This window comes from Dunckerocampus dactyliophorus, chromosome 6 (genome assembly GCF_027744805.1).
Source record: "Dunckerocampus dactyliophorus isolate RoL2022-P2 chromosome 6, RoL_Ddac_1.1, whole genome shotgun sequence".
In the NCBI taxonomy this organism is placed as follows: Eukaryota; Metazoa; Chordata; class Actinopteri; order Syngnathiformes; family Syngnathidae; genus Dunckerocampus; species Dunckerocampus dactyliophorus.
In genome coordinates, this window is record NC_072824.1 from 19,840,093 (window position 1) to 19,865,945 (window position 25,853).

Consider the following 25,853-nt stretch of genomic DNA (forward strand, 5'->3'; position numbering starts at 1 on the left):
CATCATTAGAATTGGAGCAATTCTGGTTCCTATTCCGATTCCTCGTTTTGATTCTGGTTCCTAACAATTCTCGATTACGATGTTTTTCAGAGGTACTGGTCATAAAAGTTTGCATGAGTCCGCTAACCAAAGTTCTTGGATGAAATGTCTGAATGTCACCATGATTTTTAAAAAATTATATGAACTTTTTAGGAATTACTTTATTATGAATTTCTCACAGGGCTATTTTCAACCAGGGCTATTTTAATATACAAATATTAAACCATTGAACTTGAACATAATTGTTTTAAAGTCTCTTTACATACGAGTATACGTTCACTAAAGAGTTTTATTTATGAAAACCTCGTGAAAAAACAATTACACATATCTTGTTGATGTGTAATTATGTTGGAGAGTGTGTTGTGATGCAGAATAGATAAAGTGTAACTTAACCATGTTACTGAGTTCCTACTAACCTGTGTGCAGAAAATCAAATAAGAACGGTGAATGGAGTAACATTTAACGCGGGGTCTGGTCAACATCCTTGCTAAAACTAGCGTTAACATCAGGTTGTTTGTCTATGAAAAAATACACAGCCTTACGTTAGCTGGATATTTGAGTTGGCCACCGCATTGCCAGTATGTATTTCAGCCAAACTTTCAAGCGGCATTGCACACTGTCCATGGCTGAAACGGATGAACGCAAACGCTTCCTGACGCTTCTTCTTTGTTCATGTTTGCTGGCGTCTTCTTTGTTGGTGTTATGTGGCCATTTTCCCGATCAGCGGGCTGGTTGATCACCGAAAGTAGGAATCAAACTTTGTAAAAAATGAAAGATTCAGGGAGAATCGGAACGTTAGTCCCGGTTCCCATGCCTCGATGCCCAACTAATTATTAATATATAAAAATAAGCATATTTTGAGTGCACTTCACCTTTAAATTTTGACTCCCTTGTCAAGTTTTTAGTCAGTAGGTTCGCACAACGTGTGATATATAATGTGTTTTCACATTTTAGAAACAACAGCCTCTCTTCAATGATGGCCTACTTGTGATTAATGCCCTGTCGTCTTTGCGGTTTAAGTAAATGTAAAAGCATTTATGGTATTGTTACATGAACATGAATGAATGATTGTGATGTTATAAAGACAGAATTGTGTATGCATCTTTTATATTGGATCCAGGTGTACCAAAGGATGTGAACGGTCTGTGTTTAATACCTGAACACTCTTGATGTGATAGTGTAACAGTTTACTCACAGGCCCTTTGTGACGACCTGTTGGCCCCCTCTAACCTCTGATTTAATTAGTTTTGCCGCTTGTGGCCGGGCTGCAATATTCTTCACTATTCTCAAACTCCCAAACGTGATTCAGTATGTTGTGTGTGTTATTTCTTGACACATATACACACACAGTGTTTGTCTTTTACATCCCTGCACTGCAGTGACAGACTTCGCGTCCCTTTTTTTTTTTTTTTTTTTTTAGAAACTCTCAGCAATAAAAGATGGAAATCAACATGAGTCACTGAAGATATGCAAGCTTTAAGGCGGTGTTTGTGTGGTCCACATTCCCCTCACAGCCACGCAGTGAACAGTTGGTGGGTGAAGCGCACACAAATGTAGCGCGTGACTTGCGATTGAGCTGCGTGAGATTCTTTTAGTAGCTCATCCCAGTTGCCTTTCCCCCCTTCTATTTCTATTTCCAGTCAAGTCAGATGGGAACGCCGACACTAGAAGGGATCAAACAGCTCATGAAAGCCTTATCAATAGTATGGGCTTCAAAACATGATAAACACTGTGGCCGACTCATGCTGCTCTCCAGTTCCAGCATGCATCAGTCCGACTTTGTAAAGGTTAAAGAATTGGACTTGTATTCTATTGATGAGTAATTTGTGGCGCCTCTCGGAGGTGAGTTGGAGGCATTGACAGCAGGGGGAGCAGGTAAACTTTCGGGTTTATACAGGGAAAGAAAAACAAGATATGCCTCCCCTCTGCTGAGATTACTGTTCCCATGGCAACACAGCTGATTGCATGAAAACGGCTACGGTTGTGGCTACCATGGCAACACGTTACATGACATTATGCAGAGGTGTACAAGCCACCACTCCCCTCCCTTGCGCTGCGGTTGTGCTTACACATGTCACATCACAGTCTTATAGCAACAAGTTGATCATTATATTACATATGCATTGGAGCACAGTTACGCTGCTTCTAAATTGTAGCATCTATGGCACAACAAAGCGTGCGTGTGTGAGGTGTGATATTAGACGTCTTACTCCGTGTTCCAGTGGGAGGTACTTGTGATTCAATCTTTGGCCCTTTGCTCATCTTTTTTTCCCTCTCTTCTTAATAGATTTACTGTCTTTTTTGGTTTTCTTTTCACACTTGGAGAAGTGTGTCTTTTCACACACATTTACTCCATGTATGCAGACAAGATATTTATTCCTCCGGTGGATTGTGTTCAGAGGCAGAGTGTCTCCATGGTGACAGCAGCCCACAGAGGGAAGAGTGAGGGAAGGAGGCGTCAGAAAGAGAAAGAGAAGGATGTGCACTTGTTGAGTCACATGTTTGCAGATAGGAGTCCTTATAGGAAGTTCATACGCTTGCCCTCTTTTTCATGTTTCACCTTTGCTCTGTTGGCTTCCTCACCCTTTCTCACCATCAGAACAATCAAAAGCTGGGTCAGTGGGTTTGTTATCTTTCCATTAAATCATAGATCATGTGCTTGAGCTTTTTTTTGTCCATCTTTTATGGTCAGTCTCATGACCACCATGCTGCCTTATGTTCGTCCTGCAGAGGGAACTTCCTGATTGTAATTACTGGCAAGTGTCAAGGTCAACAAAGCAGAAGGACAAAACTGTGTATAAATATGTTAGTGTTGGTGCAAGTTTAGGAATTTCGTATTTTTTCTAATGGAAATACAGTAGATACCCACTTTTTGTGGGGGTTCCGTTCCAGACTTACTAGGAAATGTAACTGAGACGCACAGAAAAATTTCCATTTTTTAAGGGTGTCAAAAATAGCGCATTAACGACAGTGACTCATTTATTTCATTAATTACATTTCATCTTATAACATTTTTGTTACACACGTGTAAGCAAGTTTATCTGTAAAACATAAAAACAATAATGCACTTTAGCCTCCCAGACTTTTGAAAGCCAGCATTTATCCGCCTTTTTTCCAAATTACTGTTGTTTCTATAAACAGCACTGACAGTGAATGCAGGGGATCAAGTCATCCTGCAAGTGGTCCACAGAGGTGAAACTGAGTCTATGTTTAAAAAAAAAAAAAAACAATACCAAAACAGAAGTGTTAAGTTTTTCACACTCCCCATTCACTTGTTGTGTTGACAGCAATTGTCGGTATTCGTAAAGTGTTTTATATGCCACACTGGCACTCATATCATCTTGCATGTAATTATGTGTCGCTGTATGAAAGCGCAACATCCTCTTTTCTCGACAGTAGGCTCTGTGTAAAAGGCAAAGGTGGATAAATGCTGCATCTTCTGTTACGGCTCTGTTGCAGCTATTTTGTGGGATGTTTGTGCACTGTATATGCTTATTGTTCTCTTCTCACATCCTTCTTCTCTTAACACCTCTTGACGCTGCTCCTAAAAAAAGCAACGCTTGTCCTTTGATACTGTCTCACCTGACGTCCTGCGTAACCTTCTGTTACTCGTTTGACTTAGATTAGATTTTTCATAACTGCCTTTTGTTTGTTTTGTGACAAATATAGGATTCAAATATTGTAGAGGATTATGTCATTTTATTGGCATGAAAAAGAGAGCAAAAGTAAGCTTTGCTGATTTCACAGCACTAGTAAAATAAACGAAATAAGGATAAACCGATGTGCTGATCTGTACAGATATATAGAAAGAATGCAATCATCTCCATAATCAGTAATGACAGAAGCATATTTTTGATACCCAACACAAACACATTTGATATGATTCATATGATAGTAGTGACAAATCCTCTGACTACAAGGTTTTAGTGTCTTTTATGTCATTGTTTTGGTTTTAAGATCTTAAATGCTACTGTTTTCGTCCATGAACCTTATCTTTTTTACCAGGCAGATTTCTTTTGACAGCCTCAAACAGACCGACACAACCGAGCAGGTGAACATGGTGTAGAATTTCAATGGTGCCATTTCTCAGAACAGAGAGATGTTCATGTTGGACTCAGCAGCTTGAGAGAAGGCTGCTGATGTTGATGTTGGTGTGCAAGCTGGACAGTGAAGCGTCTGTTGATTACAGCTTGTTCATCGTGTCGAAATCTGTGCAAATAAATGGCAGGCTTTGTAATCATTCCCACACAGGCCCACACAGACATGCTGACATTTCTCATTGCAATCTAATTCACAGGTACATCATGAATGTGACATTTGAAGGGCGTAACCTGTCATTCAGCGACGAGGGCCACCAGATTTTCCCCAAACTGGTCATCATCCTTCTCGACAAGGACAGACAATGGGACAGGGTAAATATCGTCTTCATTCTGCTTCTCTTCATTCCGAAAATCCTGCCAATCACACAGCCTCTCCCTCCCGCTCCCTGCTGCAGGTGGGCAAGTGGGAGAGAGGCTCTCTGGCCATGAAGTACCACGTGTGGCCTCGCTTTGAGCTGTTCACCACGGCAGAGGACCACGAGGACCACCTGTCCATCGTCACGCTGGAGGAGGCGCCCTTTGTCATAGTCGAGGATGTGGATCCACTGAGTGGTACCTGCATGAGGAACACCGTGCCTTGTCGGAAACAGCTCAAACTCAGGTGGGAGGCCATTTTTTTCACCCTTTAGGTGTTGAAAAATAAGATTTTAGCGTGCTGTAAAATAAATCTCTCCCCTTTGGTTTCTGTCACTTACTTCTTGACCCTCCTCTTCACTTTGTTTACACTACTAATTTTTGCTCTCCTTCAGTCTTAATTTTAATTTCATTAGTCATCATCATCCACAACATCAAACACATGGTGCATAATATTCATACATAAACTCAATCGAAATATAAACGTAACGCTGTTTTTCATGAACTCAAAACTCACAGAGCTAAACGTTTTTCAATGTACACAAAAGGTCCATCCATCTCTCTCAAATATCGTTCACAAATCTGTCTAAATCTATGTTAGTGAGCATTCATCATTCATAATTCATTCACCTCACACTCTCATCAAGATGCTGATTAGAGAGCATAATAGTTTGGCCACAATAAAAAGCCACTCCAAAATGTGCACTGTTTTGGAGGGGACCAAAAATCTGCAAATTGGCATGGCCATGAATGCTGAATCCCGAATCCACTGTATACATAGTGGTGTGAAAAAGTGTTAGCCCCCTTCCTGATTTCTTATTTTTGGCACGTTTGTCACACTTAAATGTTTCAGATCATCAAACAAATGTAAATATTAGTCAATGACAACACAACTGAACACAAAATTATATATCCAAACCTACATGGCTGTGTGAAAAAGTGATGGCCACCCTTAGCAGCAACAACTGCAATCAAGTGTTTGCAATAAGTTGCAATGAGTCTCTTACAGCGCTGGTGAGGAATTTTGGGATGAATTCTAGTGTGTTTTTGATTATTGTCCTGCTGCAGAACCCACGTTTGTTTCAGCTTTATGTCACAAACAGATGGCCGGACATTCTCCCTAAGGATTTTTTGGTAGACAGCAGAATTTATGGTTCCATTTATCACAGTAAGTCTTCCAGATCCTGAAGTAGCAAAACAGCTCCAGACCATCACACTACCACCACCATATTTTACTGTTGGTATGATGTTCTTTTTCTGAAATATGGTGTTACTTTTACACCAGATGTAATGGGACACACACCTTCCAAAAAGTTAAACTTTTGTCTTGTCAAACCACAGAGTATTTCCCAAAGGTCTTGGGGATCACCAAGATGTTTTCTAGCTAAATTGAGATGAGCCTTAATGGTTTTTTTTTTGTTCAGCAGTGGTTTTTGTCTTGGAACTCTGCCATGTAGGCTGTTTTTGCCCAGTGTCTGTCTTATGGTGGAGTCATGAACACTGGCCTTAACTGGGGCAAGTGAGGTCTGCACTTCTTTTGGATGTTGTAGTGGGGTCTTTTGTGACTTCTTGGATGAGTCGTCGCTGTGCTCTTGGGGTCATTCAGGTTGGCCGGCCACTCCTGGGAAGGTTCACCACTGTTCCATGTTTTCGCCATTTGTAGATAATGGCTCTCACTGTGGTTCACTGGAGTCCCAAAGCTTTGCAAATGTCTTTATAACCTTTTCCAGACTCATAATCTCAGTTGAGTTATGTTTTAACAACGGCGGCGATCAGCTTTTTACACAGGGCCGTGTAGGTTTTTTTTTCTTTTTCTCCCTTAATAATAAAAAGTTAAATTTAAAAACTGCATTTTGTGTTCAGATGTGTTGTCACTGAGTAATATTTAAATGTATTTGATGATCTGAAACATGTGGCAAACATGCAAAAAAAAAAAAAAGAAATCAGGAAGGGGCCAAACACTTTTTTCATATCACTGTATAATATATTCTAGAATATATTTATTCTAAGATATTCTATACCTTATTATTGGCTCGCATGCATGATGTGAATTCATCATCCTGTGGAGGTCAGCACACACTTGTGAGAATTAAAAAGAATATATTATATTGACTCGAATATAAGGCGACCCCGCTTTTGAAAGCCCTCTTCTAGAAAAATATTTCTCAAAACAAAAATTCAAGACATTCTTTTGTATCTTCATAACTTATGTTTTGTTAGTAATATTTCTTAGCTGCTTGACATTTGTTTAATAACTGCTTCATTGGTCACCCATATCAAAAAATTTGCATTAAACTCTGTTTGGGAAATTACACATAATCTTTGAGATACTTTGTCAGCGAATCTGTGTGTGTGTGTGAGTAATGGGAAGAAAAGCTCTTGCTTGGGAGTCACCTGTTGGTATGAATGCATAAATCTCTAGACCCTGACTATAACACAGCTAGGGAAAAGGCATACTTGTATAAATCTTTAGACCCCTAATAAAAGACGACCTGTCTTTTTCAGACAGTTTCATAAGGGGGCAAATACCATCCTAACGTCGGGTTAATGATGTGTTTGTCCGAATCACGCTAACAACATTACCATTATTAAGCATTACATGACAAAAGGGCAGTTTGGTATGGCCGCGAATGGACAACAAATCACCACCTGACATTTTCCTCATTTTTTTTATTTTTTTATTCTCATCTCAAGAAGTGAAACACCAGCATGTGCACATACTCTACACTACAAATGTGTGCAATTGATGTCAATCCTGCCTTTATTTTTAGAACAGCCATTTTTCCCGTACTATAACTGCTAATCTTGCAGTTAGTAATTTCCCCTCCTTCTTCATTTCATCTTTCAGCAACCAAACGACCAATTCGGGCATCTACATCAAGCGCTGCTGCAAAGGCTTTTGCATCGACATCCTGAAGAAGATCGCCAAGACAGTCAAGTTCACATATGACCTCTACCTGGTCACTAATGGTAAACACGGCAAGAAGGTTAACGGGACATGGAATGGCATGGTTGGAGAGGTGAGCATTGAAAGTGATGGACTGTAGTATCCTCCTCCTTCTCCCCCACATTGTCTTGCATTTATCACACTCTGTACAGTATTTATTTAATCAGACTCCAGTAAGTATGTTTGTTGTTGATACTACAACCAGAAAGAGTTTGTTATAGCGCCCACAGAAATTTACAATTGTGACAGGCCTAATTATATTATCTCAAAGTCTTCCTCCCTTCCTTGCTCTTCTGCCTATTTCGCATCATCAAGCACATGTTCCCCTCAACCTGGCCTGAGGGGAAGCAAGCGATCAGCTCCACACGACCTCGGGTGTAGCACACTGAGGCACCTAATGGGAGATGGAGAGGCTTAGAGATAGAGTAGATGTGAGAATGTGTGTGTGTGGGTGTGTGTGTGTTGTGTGTGTTGTGTGCACGTCAGGCCATTAAGAATCAATGTGTTGTGCAACTTCATTGATTGTGGCATGGAATAGGTGACATTAATATAATCTTAGCAGAAATGGGTTACGATGTGCAGCTTCATTTAAAATTTATAAGTCCCTGCCTACTATACATGGTTGGTTGTAGGATTCCTAAAAGATACATCTACATGGAGGCTATGCTAATGTGAAGTGCACCAATGCATTACTACATCACTCCAGGCCTCAGCAGCTAATGAGTTAATTCGACTAAAGGAGCACATAAGCTCTCTATGATAATGTGTAAGGATTCCTGCACACTCTGGCATCTAGTTTTCATTTTTATTCAAAGCTCGATGCAATAGAACCTCAGGCTAAATATACCGGAACACACTCTTAGGGAGGTCATGCACAGTAATGATCCTTTTTTTCCCCTCCTTTACTGTCTTCCACAGTGCGTCCAATGACCGCCTTTCCCCCCTCTGTGTCTGTGTCAGGTGGTGCTGAAGAACGCTCATATGGCAGTAGGCTCGCTCACCATCAACGAGGAGAGGTCGGAGGTCATCGACTTCTCCGTGCCGTTCATTGAGACGGGAATCAGCGTCATGGTCTCTCGTAGCAATGGGACTGTGTCGCCCTCTGCCTTCTTAGGTAAGAAGAAACTCATCTTGAGGAATTTGTGTTCATAGAAACTGGACGGGACACAGCAGTAGGTACACCTACTAGTACACAGTCTGAGTTGCAAGAAGCATGAGGAAAATAAAGTCTTAGTAATTAAGTTGAACCAGTCTGGAACACTAATCAGTAAAAAAAAGCTCCTCAATCAACAACTTTACTCAGATCTGCACCAACATTTCATAGTTTCCTATGGACCCCTCTACAAAATTTCTACTAAATATCGTAAAACTGGAATATAACAGAGCATTTCTTCCTTGAAAAATATGTCTGAAAAAGATGAGTCAAATTATATTTGAGGTTTCGAGATTTATACATGCAAACCCACAAGTGGGGTCGAAGGACTTCTCCCCAAGTGAATCTGAGCTTTTCTTCCTGTCACTCACACATCAGTGACTGGTTTGAAAAAGAGGGGTCGTCTTGTATTCAGGTCAATACAATACTTGATATGTAATCCTACTAACTAAATATTAGGGATGCACAATATGTTTTTTTTTTTCAAGCCGGTACCAATACCAATAGAATCCTGCTTTTCCAGACCGATATCGGTACGAATAACTTTTTATACAGTATCTTTTTTTGTTGTTGTTGTTCAATTTTACTGTAGTTTGTGCACACCTGGAGGCTCAGATAAAATTGGATTTGACAAACTGTCCCAGATAGCAAGCATAGCAGCATTGAAACAATGTTGATTGTTGTTGATTTTTCCATCAGAATCGTCAGAATGGTTAACACTGAAATTTCCATACAAAACAGATGTTGAATCAACGCCGGTAATGAAATTTGACATGTTTATAGCAGTGACATTGAAACAAAGTTGATACATAGTTGAGAGGAAAGATGATTGATAAATCATGGATTTAGAGTTGATCTTTAGACCATCTCGTGGTTGACCAGCGCACCTGCACCCCATAATTAAATTGGGAAATTTAGCAGCTGCAGTTCCTGTTCCTGTTACACACTTGCGGTGGCGGTAATGCAAAGAAGAAGAAGAAGAAGAAGAAGAAGGGAAGATGGTCGAATGGATGTGTTTGACTTTGTACATCTCCGCCAATATAGAACAGAATCAGGTATGTATTTGTTTTTAAGTGATGTGTACCACTGGACTTAACAAAATGGGTCTGTTAAAATCAGTTGTAATAACGTAACAGCTCAAACCATGATGCCATATCTCTATTTGAACAAGCGACAATTGCTAATGTTACAAAATAGTTGTGTTTAAACATTGATTTGGGGGGTAAACAAAATATAGTCTTAGGTAGGTTCATCTTTTGCAAATACCGCCATGAATGAACTGTTCAATATTTATATCTACTTTCAGATGAATCAACACCACTCAGCCACGCCAACAGTCACCCTGATACGTGTCGTCAAACCCCGGTTTGCCACCCAGGATCGGAAAGGTCTTACACATCTCCGGACCCGGTCCAAGGTACGGTGACGTTCAATTTTCAGTGTACGGTAATACAATTTCATGACCAGGAAGTTGAAAATGAACTTTTTTCTCCCAAAAACGTCAGCATTGACTCATAGGAAGGTGTCTCATCTGTGGCCAAGATTGAGAGAAGTACTTTACATACAGTACACGTACGTTGTTCACATAGGAAAGTATGTTATGTTTTACTTTATGTGTGTTTTGTGATTTTGTTTCAGATGCCCTCAGCCAACAGCTTGGCACTGCGATGAATGATGATACGTTTGCTCAAGCAGTGAAAAAGTGGCTCCGTTATAAGTCAGACCGGACAGGAAGGTTTAGCCATGGCAGTGAATGAAATGAAATAAAACCTGTTTGATTTGCATTATAAAAGTGTGTGTGTGTTTGTGTATGAGATAAAACTATCTATCTTTTAAGCCTAAGACAGCATGACTGTAGATAAAGCAGGATTTTAATGAAATGTTGGCATTGAACAGCAATAAATGAGCCCTTTTCTTCTGCTGTTATCGTCATTGAAATATTGAAACCACATTGATTTTTAGTTACGTTAAAATTCAACATTGCTAAATCAACATTGAAGTCCAACACTGAATCAATAATCTAAAGTTAAAAATTCAACGTAGACTCTAAATTGTTTCAATTTCCCCTTGCTATCTGGGGTACTTGCATATTTTTCCTTACCAAATATCATGGCATCACTGCGAAATAATATAACAAAACATCAAAGAAATAGCGGCAGCTCAGAAGTACAAACCACAGCTTCAAGGGGTTTACTAGCCAGTTTACTGGCCGTTACTTAGATGGTAACGAGCTAATCTAGCGCCATTGTTTCCATGATGAAATCACAGATCTCTTTAGCCCTCAGGTTGTCTCTTTTTTGCATTTTTCAAACTCTGCGGATAGGAACAAGCCCTGGGCATCGTAATTAGCAATGCTAGTGTTTCAGGTGGATGAATAGGTTTGATGTGTTACAGCTTGATGTTTTTTTCCCTCATCATTTGCAGAGCACTTGGTGCAACTACCACATGAAATGTCTTCCTCAACACTGCAAAAACAGTCATCCTTAAAAGAAGCCCAAATTATATTAAAATAAGACAACAAAAAAATTCTGCCAATGGGGTAAGCAAAATTGGCTTGGCTAGAACTCTTATAACTACAATATTTTTCTTGTGACTTTTAAGAGTTGTTCTTAATCACATACTGTAGCTAGAGTCAAATGTTCTTATTACGAGGTAAGAAATAAGCCAAATGCTCTTATAAAATTCGTCAATTCGGATAAAATTTGCTTTAAGAGGCTAGATTTAGGCAAGATATTCTATATGTAGGAGTATTATTCTATTTTCTTACAATTTCTAGACTCTCCAATTCATCTATCATGCATATGGAAGGAAGCCGGTACACAAGGGGGAGCGTGTGAGTTCCACACAGATGTGTTCCAATGGGGATTTGAATGCGGGTTGCCCAATTGTAGGGCTAACATACAAACCATGCAGTTAACACCTTTCCTTGTCGGCATGATAGTTATGTTGGTTACTTCTTTTCAACAAGCAGGAAGCAAATTATTTGGATGGAACTTTTTTTTATTTAAAAAGAGTGTGATTGTACCTAAGATTCACTTAATTTGGGAAAACCTATTGTCATAAAAACTTTCAGAATTCTTTTTTGGCATCATTTACATGTAAAGTCACTAGTCTTTACATTTATAAACTACATAAAAAAGAGTCATATTTTCTTGAATCAAGTTTAAGAATTTTACACATTTACACAGATTTTATGACTAGATTTAATTTAATAAATCTTGGTGCGCTCTATGAAATTTGCTGTTACATTTATTTTCTGTGTGAGTCCATTCTTAAATTTACATAGTTTAGAAACCAGTTTTATTCTTAATTTATACCCTTAATCTGTTGTTGAAAAATAGTCCACGTTTTAGTGTGTTATTAGAAAAAAGAACTAATTTCTGGCAAAAAATATTTTCATAAGAATTGGCTAGCTATACTCTCTAAATATAAGATTACTTTTCTCAAGTAAAAATTTCAGTGTTGTTGCGAAATCAGCAAATCTTTAGATATATTTTGCGTGTGTGAGTCCATTCTTAAATTTACATAGTTTAGAAACCAGTTTTATTCTTAATTTATACCCTTAATCTGTTGTTGAAAAATAGTCCACGTTTTAGTGTGTTATTAGAAAAAAGAACTAATTTCTGGCAAAAAATATTTTCATAAGAATTGGCTAGCTATACTCTCTAAATATAAGATTACTTTTCTCAAGTAAAAATTTCAGTGTTGTTGCGAAATCAGCAAATCTTTAGATATATTTTGCGTGTGTGAGTCCATTCTTAAATTTAGAAAGTTAGGTAAGCAGTTTTTGCTCTTAAGGCAAGTATATAGAAGAATAATCAAAATTCAGTTTTTAGCTTGTTATTAGAAACAAAAACTAATTTCTGGCAAAAATCTATTCGTAAGATTATTTTTCTCAAATGAAAATTGGCTGGCGAGCAGTCCAGGGTGTACCCCGCCTGTCGCCCGAAGTCAGCTGGCATAGGCTCCAGCGTACCCCCGCGACCCTAATGAGGATAAGCGGCCTAGAAAATGATATGGATGGATAGATGGATCTTGCTAGACAAGATATTTTTTTCTTTTCAGGAAAAAAATAAGAAATGGTTCCTTAAAATGGGACTTTTTTACTTTCGTGAAATGTTGTTTTTGCAGTGTAAATAGTGAATGTTTCCTTACAAGTGAGCTCAGGGGAACTTAAGCACTTGATTTGCTCACCAGCACGGTCATTGGAGTGTTTTTTTTAAATTACTGTTGTTTTTTAATGTTATTGTGCACCCCTACTAAATATGTTTATTATGGGCTTAATTTACTATTGCACTGCATCAGAATATTTCAGTAGTGCAGTACAGTAACCGAAATATTAGAAACAGCTCTCAGTATGATGCAGTGCAGTTTTACACCACTACAACCACAATGATAAACATTTTTAAATGAATATGCGTTTATGTCATTACCCTATACCTAATGTGTTGCTTTTGTGTTTTATAAATATTATGATGTGAACATCTAACCTACTGCCCTCTCCTTTTGATTGTTGCAGAGCCCTTCAGTGCCGACGTGTGGGTGATGATGTTTGTGATGCTGCTGATTGTGTCAGCCGTGGCCGTGTTTGTGTTTGAGTACTTCAGCCCGGTGGGTTACAATCGCTGCCTGGCAGATGGGAGAGGTAAGAGGCACACACGATGAAAAACACACGCACAAGGACAGACCCAGGCATTCAACGCGTCAATGAATTACCTTGAAAACGTTGCTATTATCACCTTCGATGTGCTTAAGCAGAGCGCGGGTCTCCTAGCGTCATCGTCAGTCACTTGAGCTCCTTCGCTAATAAAAAGGGTTATTGAACACAATCAGAAAAGTTATCTTAGCTTGAGCAATAGTCCCCCCATTACTGCACCCCTCTCAAGTATTACACCAGTGTTACACCACCTCCTCCTCTTCCCGGCTCGTAAAAAGGGCTGAATGTGCTTGAGTGGATCTATTACTGTTCACTGAAAATATTTGTCAACTTGTACAATGCGTGGCAGACTGGAGTGCCGCTGCCTGCTAGGAGTCAAACACCATCCCAGGTAGCTGCCAGTTTCAATCAACTTTGCTATCAAAGTCAGCACTTTAGGTTTTTCTGCAGACTCTCAGGATTGAATTGACCTGGCACAACAACACCTACTCAAGATCAAATCTGTAAAATATTTTTACAGCCTTTTATGTCAGCAAACTCCAGAGGGAATATGTGTTTGATTTGTAGTAACATTTCCTCATGTAGTGTTCTCGAAATGTCTCCCATCAGAGCAGCAGTATGAGAAGAACCTCCCTACTGTCTGTGCATCCAATGTTGAGTGTACGCACTAGGTTACGTAAGGCTGTCGTCCTGGGCACACTCCTGCTCCAGATGTGGAATAATTGTAGCCTGCTGTGCCCGTCTACTGCTCCCCCCACCTTCTTTACGCCCTCTTGAATGCCACATAGCGACAGTGTAGAGCTTGTCATGCCTCCACACACAAACACACGTGGGTGGAATGGTCTCTAACAATGAGGCCGTCACTGTGATGGCTCACCATACAGCCACAACATTAGGCACACATGAACAATCTGAAGCGCCTCAACCAAAATGGTGCCTTTGTAAAGATAACGATAATGATTAAATGATAATTGACACTGTCAAAGACGTATTAATTAAGCAACATTTAACAGTTTGTTTTTAAGTGTAGAACTACACTTCATCGTACTGAAAAGTAGGTAACAAAACATTTTAATCACTTCTGGGATTTTCAATGGTAATGTAGCAGATATGTTCCCAGATCCCCCATGAATGGTGAAAAACCACAAATAATGGATGCACCCATAAAAAGCCCTAAAAATGCCTTTGATGCTAAAAGCCATGGGTCCTCAATTACATTTTTCCAAGGGCCAGAATTTTCTTAGCAGGCACTGGGAGGGTCAAATTGTTTTGTTAAAAGGAATAATCATTTTAAAAAAGGATTTCTACGGAGATATATAGTATATCAGAGTTATTATGTTTAATCTGAAAGTGCCTCCAGAGGTTGTATTCCTTCACAACAGCATTTTTCCATTACAAAGTAAAAACATCGGCTTCCCCACCGCAAATTTTCAGTGTCTACTTTTCTTTTTTAGACTTAATGGCGGCATTTCTGTTTAAACGCGAGCCATCCAGTTTTGCCAGATCTTGTGAAAGACGCATGCAACCAGCTTTATTATGAAAAGGAGCCCAAGAAAGCCCAACAGGCAACCCACCACACTGTTTAAAACAGAGGTCGCTTGTTAACAGTGTAAATAAATCCATTTAATATTGCATTATGCAGAAGCAACAGCACAATTATACTAAACACAGCTAATACAAAAACTAAATTAAAACAACAGACGTGCATTTCGCGTACGATGCAGCAAATTGACGGTAAATACAGTCTATAAAAACTTTGTAAAAAACTATTTAAAAGAGAAAACACATGAGCCTCAAACCTGGTGTAAAAAAAATACCTGCTGAGAATACTGGGCATCTGCAATATCGCTCATGAGGCCTTTGAACATGCATGGGGCAATCACGTGATGAATTAATGCAGTGAATTTAGTACACTGTATTTTGACGTCATGGTTAGTCGAGGCACCTGTAAAATTCATGTGTGACAAGTTATGCAAGTGGCTATTTTTAGCTCATTAATTTGTCTTGTCTGGTGTTTTGGGGCTGTGAAACACATGTCTGTCATCGAAGAGAAAGGTGCTGCAGAATTGGCAGAACACCTTCAGACACCTGAGAGCAGATCCAATCCCGAGTGAATCAAGTTTCTTTGCATGTGCTTTGAGTGAATCCAGTAACCGATTCACTTCAGTGAGTGACTCATAAGAACTTCAGTCAGTAAAAATAATCGAGTTTCCCATCACTCCTCTGGTCTCTGACGTAATTGTCCATGCGCTACGTGCGTGAGTGTGTTCGGGGGTGTGCCAAGTCGGCTAAGCCATCTTCTTTCACTGATGCTTAATTGTGATGCGCACGCCGTGTTGCCCCCTGCAGAATGAAAGAAGTACTGCATGAACAAGCTTTTCTTCCTGTCACTCAAACACACCAGTGACCTCGAGAGAAGCAGCCGTGACACAGAGACCCCCTGGAAACAAGTGTCTCAAAGGTTGTTAACAAGTTAGCAATCAAGAGAGGAGGACTTGTATGATGTGGTGATCAGTGAAGCAGAGTCATGAACCAACTGTCAAGCAGCTAAGAAATATGATTATTTTTACTGTGATACTGTAGTTTTAATTTTACTTACATTGAAAATGTTTTCATTCATTCATTTTGTCATTTTTCCTTCTTTAATTACGTCTTAATTTTTAAAAAATGAGGGGGTTGTCTTATACAAGTATTACATTCATTTTGAATTAGTTGAAGTTCAAAGCAACAATGGCAAACAAAAAGCGAAATGATACCAGTCCTGGAAATCCGGGTCCAAAACCAGAAACAGGTCCATTATGGCTGACGGATAAGGAGGATTTGGTATTAGATGGCGCCTTGAAGAATCTTTATTCAGCATCATGTTTACTTGTAGATAACAAACATTGGAAGTAATTTCGCGCCCTGAGGGATGAGATGATAGCACTACAGGAGGAATCCAGTAGTACAAGCAAAGCTAGATTGACGAGACCTGCTAACACAGATTGGAAATGTACTATCGCAGAACAACAGCCTCAAGAAGAGCTTCTCGGAGATCCATGATGAAGTTGTAAATCTTAAGGAGGAAAATAGAGCACTGCGCAACGATACCAAGGCACTACCAGATGGTGTCAATGTACTACAAGATGATAAAACTGCATTGCGCGCTGCTTTTAAGGAGGTTAAAACCCTACGGAGGAAAACAGCAGTACACAATTATATCAAGGTACTACAAGATGATATAAAAGTACTACTGGATGATAATGCTGCCTTGCGTGCCACTCTTGAGCAAATGAAAAATACAATTGATGAGATGGATCTGAATGCACAAATGAACGATGTAATCCTCACGGGGCTCTGAAATACACCCAGATCAAAGGACAGGGGAGTCCAGAACAGAGGAGAACTTGATGAAATGGATGTTGCTTCAAAAAAAAAAAAATTAGCTAACAAATGGAAAAAAAAACCATCCTTGGTAATTAATATGTCTATATGCAATACAGTATCAAACTGATCAAAACTTAGCAAATCTATACTTAACAAATCTATTACTATTTATCACTATTATTTTTGTAAAGACATCATTTTTGTACCAAATGAAGTGGTCACGAACAAACTAAGGAAGTGAATCCAGTTGTCCATCAAGCATTCTTCCCTTCTTTCTGTCATCCTCCATCATGCCTCTCCTCTTTTGTTTGCTAGAGCCCGGCGGTCCCTCCTTCACCATCGGAAAGGCCATCTGGCTGCTTTGGGGTCTGGTTTTCAACAACTCTGTTCCAGTGCAGAATCCCAAAGGTACCACCAGTAAGATCATGGTGTCAGTGTGGGCCTTTTTCGCTGTCATCTTCTTGGCTTCCTACACTGCCAACCTGGCAGCCTTCATGATCCAGGAGGAGTACGTCGACCAGGTGTCGGGCCTGTCAGACAAAAAGGTGGGAATACGCCTCAGAGGAAGAGTTTCTAGGGTGTGAGAGCAGAATCTAAATGTGCTGCAAGTTCAGATTACTACCGACCTTTGAAGAGGTTTAAGTTGTTCACCCCGTATTGTGCTGGCAGTATTTCTGTTTACCATGGAAGGTTGCACACGTTTGGATTGGATTTTGAAACAATGTTTCCCATAGGAAACAATAGAAATATAAATAATCAGTGTCAAAAAACTGTTCATAAAACCTTTACTAACTGTACAGGCAATATTTTGGTGAAATTTTAACTTAACCACCAAGAGCGCCAAAACAAACAACACAGTTCTGGCCATCTTTTTAGGAAGGTGCAAGTGTGTTATGACCCCAGGGAACATAACTTATTTTAGGAGGGCACAGCAGGCGGGAAAAAGAAGTCACCAAAGTTTATTGACACAGGGCCGTCGACCTGTCACCTCACCGCTACCCCTAAACAAGAAAAAAGACAACTAAATCCCTAAACAAAAACAAAACCGAAAACAGGACAGCCGGTCACACCGGGACAAGGAAGAACTGAAAACTAATAGAAAACACAAGACCTTCGCAGCGTTATGCCAGCAACCAGCACGAAGCAGCTGTGTGGCCATGGAGCATGCCACAGACGAAGGCAGAGCACAGAGAGTGGAAGGTGGGGAGCGGACACAATGGGCAGAGCACACCCGCACTCATTTATAGGCTCCAAAAAGGGTGGGGCCCGATCAGCTGCTTCTTGCATAAACCAAACAAAAAGAACAAGCAAAAAAAAACAGTGCTCAAACATAACAAAGTGCAACAGTAAGAGTTTGAACACAGGGTGTTGATCATTTTATTTTTAGTAAAGTTGTTTACTTGAAGCGCAGCGTTAATAGTTGCAGTGTGCAGACCGTTCTCATGCCTACTGAACAATGCCAGCACACTGCTTTCATTTTATGCACCCATCTTTGTCTGTTTACGGAGGTGAAGTGTTCAATAACAGGTGCACCGGACCTTGACGTTGGGGTCAGGTGGGCCGGCAGGCACGTAGCTGAGTAGATCAGCCGGGTCTGAGTCGCCTCTCGCATCGCCGACACAGCCAACATAGCCAACACGGCCATGCATCTGTTGTCCCTTATACTGTCTGATATACAGTATACTCTGTGCTATACTCAGTCGCTGAATGCCTCGTCTTTTTGTCCGATTTTAAGCAGGCTGTCACTCACTTAAGATGTACAGTGTGGGAAATGAGACATTACGCTTTCGCCAGTCTGGACAGGCAAAATGTATTGAAAAGCCGCGGTCCATAAAGGAGCATTATCCCGTGCAGGGCCGACCGCACCATGTAGCGTGTCCCGCTCCATCCCTAGTTTATAAAAATACAGAAATAAATTTCAGACATAGTTGCAAATGGTTATTAATCATGATTAATTTGTGAACTATGATTAACTGAACTGAATGTAATTGTTATAATGTCTTATTTAGATCTGTTGATATGATTTATCCTGTGTGATGATAGCAAACTGTTTTGTCAAACATCACAAGGAAACAGGCCAAAATTGTTTAGATCAGGGGTGTTGATATGTATTTTTTTACTTTGTAAAAAGGCTTTAAAAATATAGACAGGGTGTATCAAAAAACGTAGACTCTCCAAAAAGCATCCACTAAAGTTACAATTGAATATTTCTTTATTTGCATATGTGCATATTGGTATGGACATCATCTTTCGGTCCTTACCAAAATTGCATAATTGCATGCATGGCTGAACACAGGTCAGTTTTCCGGGGTTCCAAAAAAAATTGTCCACCAAAAAATTAAAGGCTTAAAATTTAAGAAAATGTGATAAACTGTGATGCTCTGCGATACCCAGATTATTCCCAAAAGATTGGTCTTGTCGGAAATGGTTTAATTGTTGGACCGTACTTTTTACGCAACAACATCAACGGCACCGATTATCTCCGAAGATTTGAATGAGCATGTCGTTCGTACTCTCAGAGGAATGCCGCGTTATCGTCTTAAAGGAAATGGTCGGTTGGCACGTGCTTGGTGGGCCCAAGATGGTGCTCACACACCGGAGGAGAACTGTAACTGATCGGCTGACAGAGCTTTTTGGTGACCATGTTATTGCTTTGAAGCGCCCTGTGAAATGGCCCCCGAGGTCGCCTGATTTGACACCGCTGGACTTTTTTCTGTGGGGCCATCTCAAATCAAATGTGTATGTGACACCACCACATGACCTCGACGACACTGAACAGCGAATCAGAGCTGAAGTTAACATCCTCCGGAGGGACAGGGAATGTTTAGGCAAACAGTGCGGGACATGCGGAGGAGAGCACAACTGTGCATCCAAAGAAATGAAGGTCATCTTGAGTTGTTGACAAAGAATTACATCCATTACCCCAGTGCAAATAGCGTGAAAGAAAGGGTTAATCTGGGTATCGCAGTGTAGAAGAACAAAAATTCTCATTTTGCATCACAGTTCAACCCTTTAATTTTTTGGAGGAAATGTTTTTTTGCCCACCGGAAAAACGGCCTGTGTTCAGTCATGCATGCGGTTGTGCAATAAAGTTTGGTATGGTTACGAAGTGGTTAGCATGTTGGCCACAGGAGATTCGGAAGACTTGGATTCGAATCTCCCCTTGGGCATCTGTGGAGTTTGCATGTTCTCCCCGTGCGTGCGTGGGTTTTCTCGGGTTACTCCGATTTCCTCCCACATTGCAAAAACATGCATGTCCATCCAAATGGATGGTTTTTGGTATGGACCGAAGGATGATGGCAATACCAACATATGCAAATAAAGAAATTTCATGAAAATATTCAGTTTTAACTTTAGTGGCTACTTTTTGGAGAGTCTTTTTTTATATACACCCTGTATATTTAGAGACAAAGCTTTGTGTTATTAGTTATTAGTGTCACCATATTGGCTTCTTCTCTTTACAGTTTGCCTTTTTGCTGTATTTTTGCTGTTTTGTTTTGGTTTAATTTCATTTCGGCAGTGTGCTGCGGGCCAATTAAAAACAGCTGCCTCTAGCAAATGGCCCCCAGGCCGCACTTTGGGCACCCCCGATTTAGATCAATTCTTCATCACTTTTTGGAGAGTTTTTATCTGCATCATTAATGGGTATGCTCGGTTTAATGAGTTGCAGACCAGTGTGATATTTTCAGAGCTGAGTACAGAGCACAGAGTGCTTGTCCTTGAGATGTACGTCAGCCCCTGATCACGACTCCAAACATTTTGCAAATTTAGACCCTCCAAAGCATAGTTCTGTCTTCCCTGCTCAACAGTGCATTAAAGACTATTTGATGCGTCTCAGTGCCTTTTCAACGCTAACGAGCACTCCTCTGTCATTTTCTTTTTGTGGTCTCTTTCCGGAAACCGCCACCCACACCCACCATTCCCCCTTCATACAACAACAGTTCCAGAAGCCTAACGAATTCTCACCGCCATTCCGCTTTGGCACCGTGCCCAATGGGAGCACAGAGCGCAACATCCGGAACAACTACCGGGACATGCATGCCTACATGACCAGCTTCCACCAGAAGAATGTGGACGAGGCCCTGTACAGTCTCAAGACTGGGTGAGGAGGGGCTTCAACTCACATGGGGATGAAATGGGGGAAGAAAAAAAGTGGTGTTTTAATGATGCAATTGTAAGAAAAGATGATGAACACAGTGGAGGGAGATGAAGGAAGAGACAGCATTCTGGTTCATGGGGGTGGGCACTGGCACCTACAGTAACAATCTGTGTACCTAATAACCCATCCATTGTCTCCATTTAAAGCTAAAAGACAATGGAACATCCCATTAGAGACCAAGCTGAATGACCACAGAGCCCAAAGGCATCATTGACAGCAGTTTGCTACGAGTTTGGAGACTGTCTCATCAGTTATCTGTCAAATCACTCAGAGATGATTAGATTAGTGTCGAAAGGCTATTTGATCCATCACAGAAATTGAAAAAAGATCAGAAAATGTATTTTTTTTTTGTGTCTTATTTGGACCAAAATGTAGATATACATGTGGGGAAAATAATACCACTGCATTTTATTTATTGGCGCCTTCCTGGCAACTCAAGTAGGGTGTACAAAGTGTAAAAAACACAAAAGCAACACTAAAACAAATACTGTACATACTCTATAAGGCAGTGGAAGCATTGTGAAAAATATAAATTCTACTACTGAGGAAGTTATAAGTCAATATAATGAAAGAGGAGCATATTATTGTGAGGGTTTGTATGACAGTTGTCTGGATCCCAGTATGCAGAGGCGTACACGAGAAATGAATGAAAGGGTCTTTAATACTGGTGTAAACAGATCAGGAACAAAAGGCTACGATGCCACGGAAAAGAGACGGGCATCGCGGAAAAATGGAATAATATATATACTGTAACTGGAAAATATACCAAAGCTGGTCAGGCGGAGCTACCACTAAGCCGTGAGGAAAAAACCAGGCGGGACTGGATGGCCGACGGCAGCAGCACGGATCTTGGCTTGGAGGTTCTGCCACGAGGAATCACCGAGTGCCATCCAGTCGCCACAGGTGAGCTTAAAAAAGGAGTGACACACAATGAGGCACAGCTGTGCCTGTTCTGTAGCTCCGCCCAACTAGAGATCACCTGGGTCTGTGTGATGACACAAAAGCAGAAAATAAGCCACAAATAATAATCTGAACCCAAAATGTAAAACTAGTGTCTACGCCAGGCGTGACAGTATTCCCCCCCTCATTCAATGGACGCCCCCTGGTGGACCACCTGGTTTGTCTGGGAACCTACGGTAAAAATCAGAAATTAGGTTATTGTCGAGAATAAGCGGCCGGGATATCCATGAACGGTCTTCGGGACCATAACCCTCCCAGTCCACCAGAAACTGCACACCCCTGCCTCGTCTCCTGACGTCCAGGATCTGCTTGACGGTGTAGGCAAGATGACCATCCACAAACCGGGGAGGTGGGGGGGTCGCCAATGGGGGGCTCAGAGTACTGGAGACCACTGGCTTCAGACGGGAAACGTGGTGGACCGGATGAATCTTGAGAGAAGGGGGAAGTTTTAGGCGAGCAGTCACCGGATTGATCATCCGCTCTACCTCATAGGGACCAATAAATCTGGGCGCTAGCTTCTTAGTCTCTCCTGCCAGGGAAACATCCCGAGATGACAGCCATACCTTCTGGCCGGGCTTGTAGGCGGGGGCTGGTTTGCGGTGGCGGTTGGCGAGCCTCTGATTACGCTTGGCCGTACGGGATAGGGCGGCCCTGGTACTGCGCCAGACGCGATGGGCACGGCGAAGGAAGGCGGCCAGCGAGGGTACAGTGCAATCGGCCTCTTGGGAGGGAAAAATGGGGGGCTGAAAGCCGTGCACCACATGAAAGGGGGAAAGGCCTGTCGCAGAACAAATGAGGGTGTTGTGGGCGTACTCTACCCATGGGAGATACGTGGACCAGGAAGAAGGACGCTGCTGGCACACACACCTCAGGGCTGCCCCCAAGTCCTGGTTGGCGCGCTCCGATTGTCCGTTGGATTGGGGATGGTAGCCCGATGATAAACTTGCAGCTGCACCCAGAGACTTGCAAAAGGCTTTCCATGTGGCCGAGGAAAATTGAGGGCCCCTGTCCGACACCACGTCCTGAGGAATGCCGTGAAGGCGCACCACATGTTGAATGAGTAACTTGGCTGTCTCTATGGAGGAAGGGAGCTTGCGGAGGGGTATGAAGTGTGTGAACTTGGAAAATCTATCCACTATTGTGAGTATAACAGTGAATCCTTTTGAGGAGGGCAGACCGGTGACGAAATCCAAAGAGATGTGAGACCAAGGGCGAGACGGGATAGGGAGGGGGTGAAGCAGTCCTGCTGGCGCCTGATGGGACGACTTGCCTCGTGCACAGTTGTAGCAAGCCGCCACAAAGCTCTTGGTGTCCGCATGAAGGGTTGGCCACCAAAAACGTTGAGCGACAAGAAACGCCGTACGTCGGGCCCCTGGGTGACAAGCGATCTTGGAGCAATGAGCCCAGACCAGGACCTCAGAGCGAAGGGGTCTTGGGACAAAGAGGCGGCCAGGCGGACAACCACTTTGAAGAGGAGAATCCTTGGAGGCTTCTGCCACCCGTCTCTCGATCTCCCACCGCAGAGCCCCCAGAATCCGAGACTGGGGGAGGATAGTCTCAGACTTCGGCTCCTCCACTGCCGGGGAATACATCCTGGATAATGCATCAGGTTTACCATTGAGAGAACCAGGGCGGAACGTGATGCAAAAATCAAACCTCGTGAGGAAGAGGGCCCACCGCGCTTGGCGAGGATTAAGGCGCTGAGCAGAACGGATGTAGGAGAGGTTACGATGGTCCGTGTAAATCACAAAGGGGTGAGCCGCCCCCTCCAGCCAATGTCTCCACTCTTGGAGAGCGAGTATGACTGCCAGAAGTTCTCGGTTGCCAATGTCATAATTCCTCTCCGCTGGTGAGAGGCGTCGAGAGAAAAAGGCACAGGGGTGCAGTTTCTGATCCGCTGTGGACCGCTGGGAGAGCACGGCCCCGACTCCGGTGTCAGATCAAGATTCAAGAGATTCAAGAGAGTTTTATTGTCATGTGCATGGTAAAACAGCAGTTATACCATGCAATGAAAATCTTATTCTGTTCATTCTCCCAAGAAAAGAAAGAAAACAAATGAAAGAATAAGAACATAAGAAACATAAACACATAAACATATATACCAATAAATTAAGCAACAACAACAGACGAGACATTAATACAAGTAAATAATACAAATAAATAAATAAATAAAGTGCTATGAGTGTGTGCGTGTGTTGCGTGCGGCGTGTGCGAGTGCTTCGTTGAGGAGCCTGATGGCCTGTGGGTAAAAACTGTTTGCCAGCCTTGTGGTCCTGGACTTCAAACTCCTGTAGCGTCTGCCTGACGGTAGGAGTGTGAATAGTGAGTGTTGTGGATGTGTGCTGTCCTTGATGAGGTTGTGTGTTCTTCGTAGGACTCTAGATTTATAAATGTCTTGCAGTGTGGGGAGGGCTGCCCCAACAATGTTCTGTGAGGTCTTGATCACCCGCTGGAGTGCCTTCCTATCACGTGTTGTACAGTTACCGTACCAAACAGTGATGGAGGCGGTAAGGACACTTTCGATAGTGCATCTGTAGAAGCAACTCAGGATTGTGGTGGACATGCCAAATTTCCTCAGTCTTCTCAGGAAGTACAGTCTCCTTTGGGACTTCTTCAGAATTTGTTGGGTGTTGTGAGACCAGGTGAGGTCCTCGCTGATGTGTGTGCCAAGGAACTTGAAGGTTTTCACCCTCTCCACCTCAGTCTCATCAATAAACAGGGGTCTATGCGGCTCCTTTTCCCTTGTTCTTGGGTCGATGATCATCTCTTTAGTCTTATCTGTATTGAGAAGGAGATTGTTATCACGACACCAAGCTATGAGGTCCGCCACCTCTCTTCTGTATGATGTTTCAACACCACCAGTGATCAGTCCGATGACTGTAGTGTCATCTGCAAATTTAATGATGCTGGTGTTGTTCTGGGAGGCCACGCAATCGTAGGTGAAGAGCGTGTAGAGGAGTGGACTCAGCACACACCCCTGTGGGGTCCCAGTGCTCACAATTCTTGAGCTGGATGTGCGGTTGTGGACTCTGACTGACTGGGGCCTGCCTGTGAGAAAGTTAAACACCCAGTTACAGAGGGAGGGAGACAGGCCAAGTGTGAGGAGCTTATCTGTGAGTTTGTGGGGGCTGACTGTATTGAATGCAGAGCTATAGTCTATAAATAGCATTCTGACGTATGTGTCCTGGCCCTGTAGGTGAGAAAGGGCTGTGTGGATGGCAGTGTTGACTGCATCATCCGTGGACCGGTTCTGGCGATATGCAAACTGTAGAGGGTCCACGGTTGCCGCCGGGATGCTCTTTTTGATGTGGGTCATGACTAATCTTTCAAAGCACTTCATAACAATAGGAGTGAGTGCTATAGGGCGATAGTCATTCAAGCAGGTCACGTTGCTCTTCTTGGGTACGGGCACTATGGTGGTGGACTTAAAGCAGGTCGGTACAGATGCTTGTGCAAGCGACAGGTTAAATATGTCAGCAAGCACATCAGCTAGCTCTGATGAGCAAACCCGAAGTGCACGTCCTGAGATGTTGTCTGGGCCTGCTGCTTTTCGTGGGTTTGTTTTGTTTAGAACCCTGCGCACATCAGCTGATGTCACCATGAGAGGTGAGTCCTGTGTGCTCCCCAGGTTCAGCCACCCTCTCTGCTCATCAGGAGTTTGGGTATCAAAGCGGGCATAGAACTCATTCAACTCATCAGGAAGTGTGGTTTGGCTGGACGTGGCTACGCTACTCTGCTGTCGATAGTCTGTGATGTGCTGGAGCCCCGCCCACATGCGCCGAGGGTCTGAGGTGGAATAGTAGCCCTCCAGCTTCTGTCTGTACTGCCTCTTGGCCTCCCGTATGGACCTCCTCAGGTCATATCTGGCCTTTTTGTAGTCATCAGCGGTGCCCATGACAAATGCAGTCGAACGAGCACGTAGCTTAGCCCTTACATCACAGTTCATCCACTGTTTTTGGTTAGGGTATTTTCTGTAATACTTGGTGGTGGTAACAGTCTCTATGCATGTGCTAATGTAGCCAGTAACAGCAGAAGCATATTCATCCAAATCAACAGTACAATCTTCCCTCCCCGCTGCAGTTTTAAACACATCCCAGTTTGTGCAGCCAAAGCAGTCC

The 25,853-nt window shown here is 42.1% G+C and overlaps 1 protein-coding gene and 1 long non-coding RNA gene across 11 annotated transcripts in view; both read left to right on the forward strand.

Moving 5' to 3' along the window:
- The window catches only part of grin2bb (glutamate receptor, ionotropic, N-methyl D-aspartate 2B, genome duplicate b), a 139,335-nt gene that overhangs the window by 97,364 nt on the left and 16,118 nt on the right, over positions 1-25,853 (forward strand). For all 10 annotated transcript variants that reach the window (XM_054778232.1, XM_054778234.1, XM_054778231.1 and 7 more), the window contains 7 exons: positions 4,337-4,451; positions 4,535-4,740; positions 7,342-7,513; positions 8,401-8,554; positions 13,113-13,238; positions 16,932-17,161; positions 20,558-20,718. In XM_054778232.1, the coding sequence (XP_054634207.1) occupies positions 4,337-4,451; positions 4,535-4,740; positions 7,342-7,513; positions 8,401-8,554; positions 13,113-13,238; positions 16,932-17,161; positions 20,558-20,718 (1,164 nt within the window). The remainder of the gene's footprint in view (positions 1-4,336; positions 4,452-4,534; positions 4,741-7,341; positions 7,514-8,400; positions 8,555-13,112; positions 13,239-16,931; positions 17,162-20,557; positions 20,719-25,853) is intronic.
- On the forward strand, positions 8,566-11,729 carry LOC129182298 (uncharacterized). Its single transcript, XR_008570618.1, has 3 exons — positions 8,566-10,010; positions 10,099-10,145; positions 10,232-11,729. It is a non-coding gene; the product is annotated as an uncharacterized LOC129182298 (long non-coding RNA).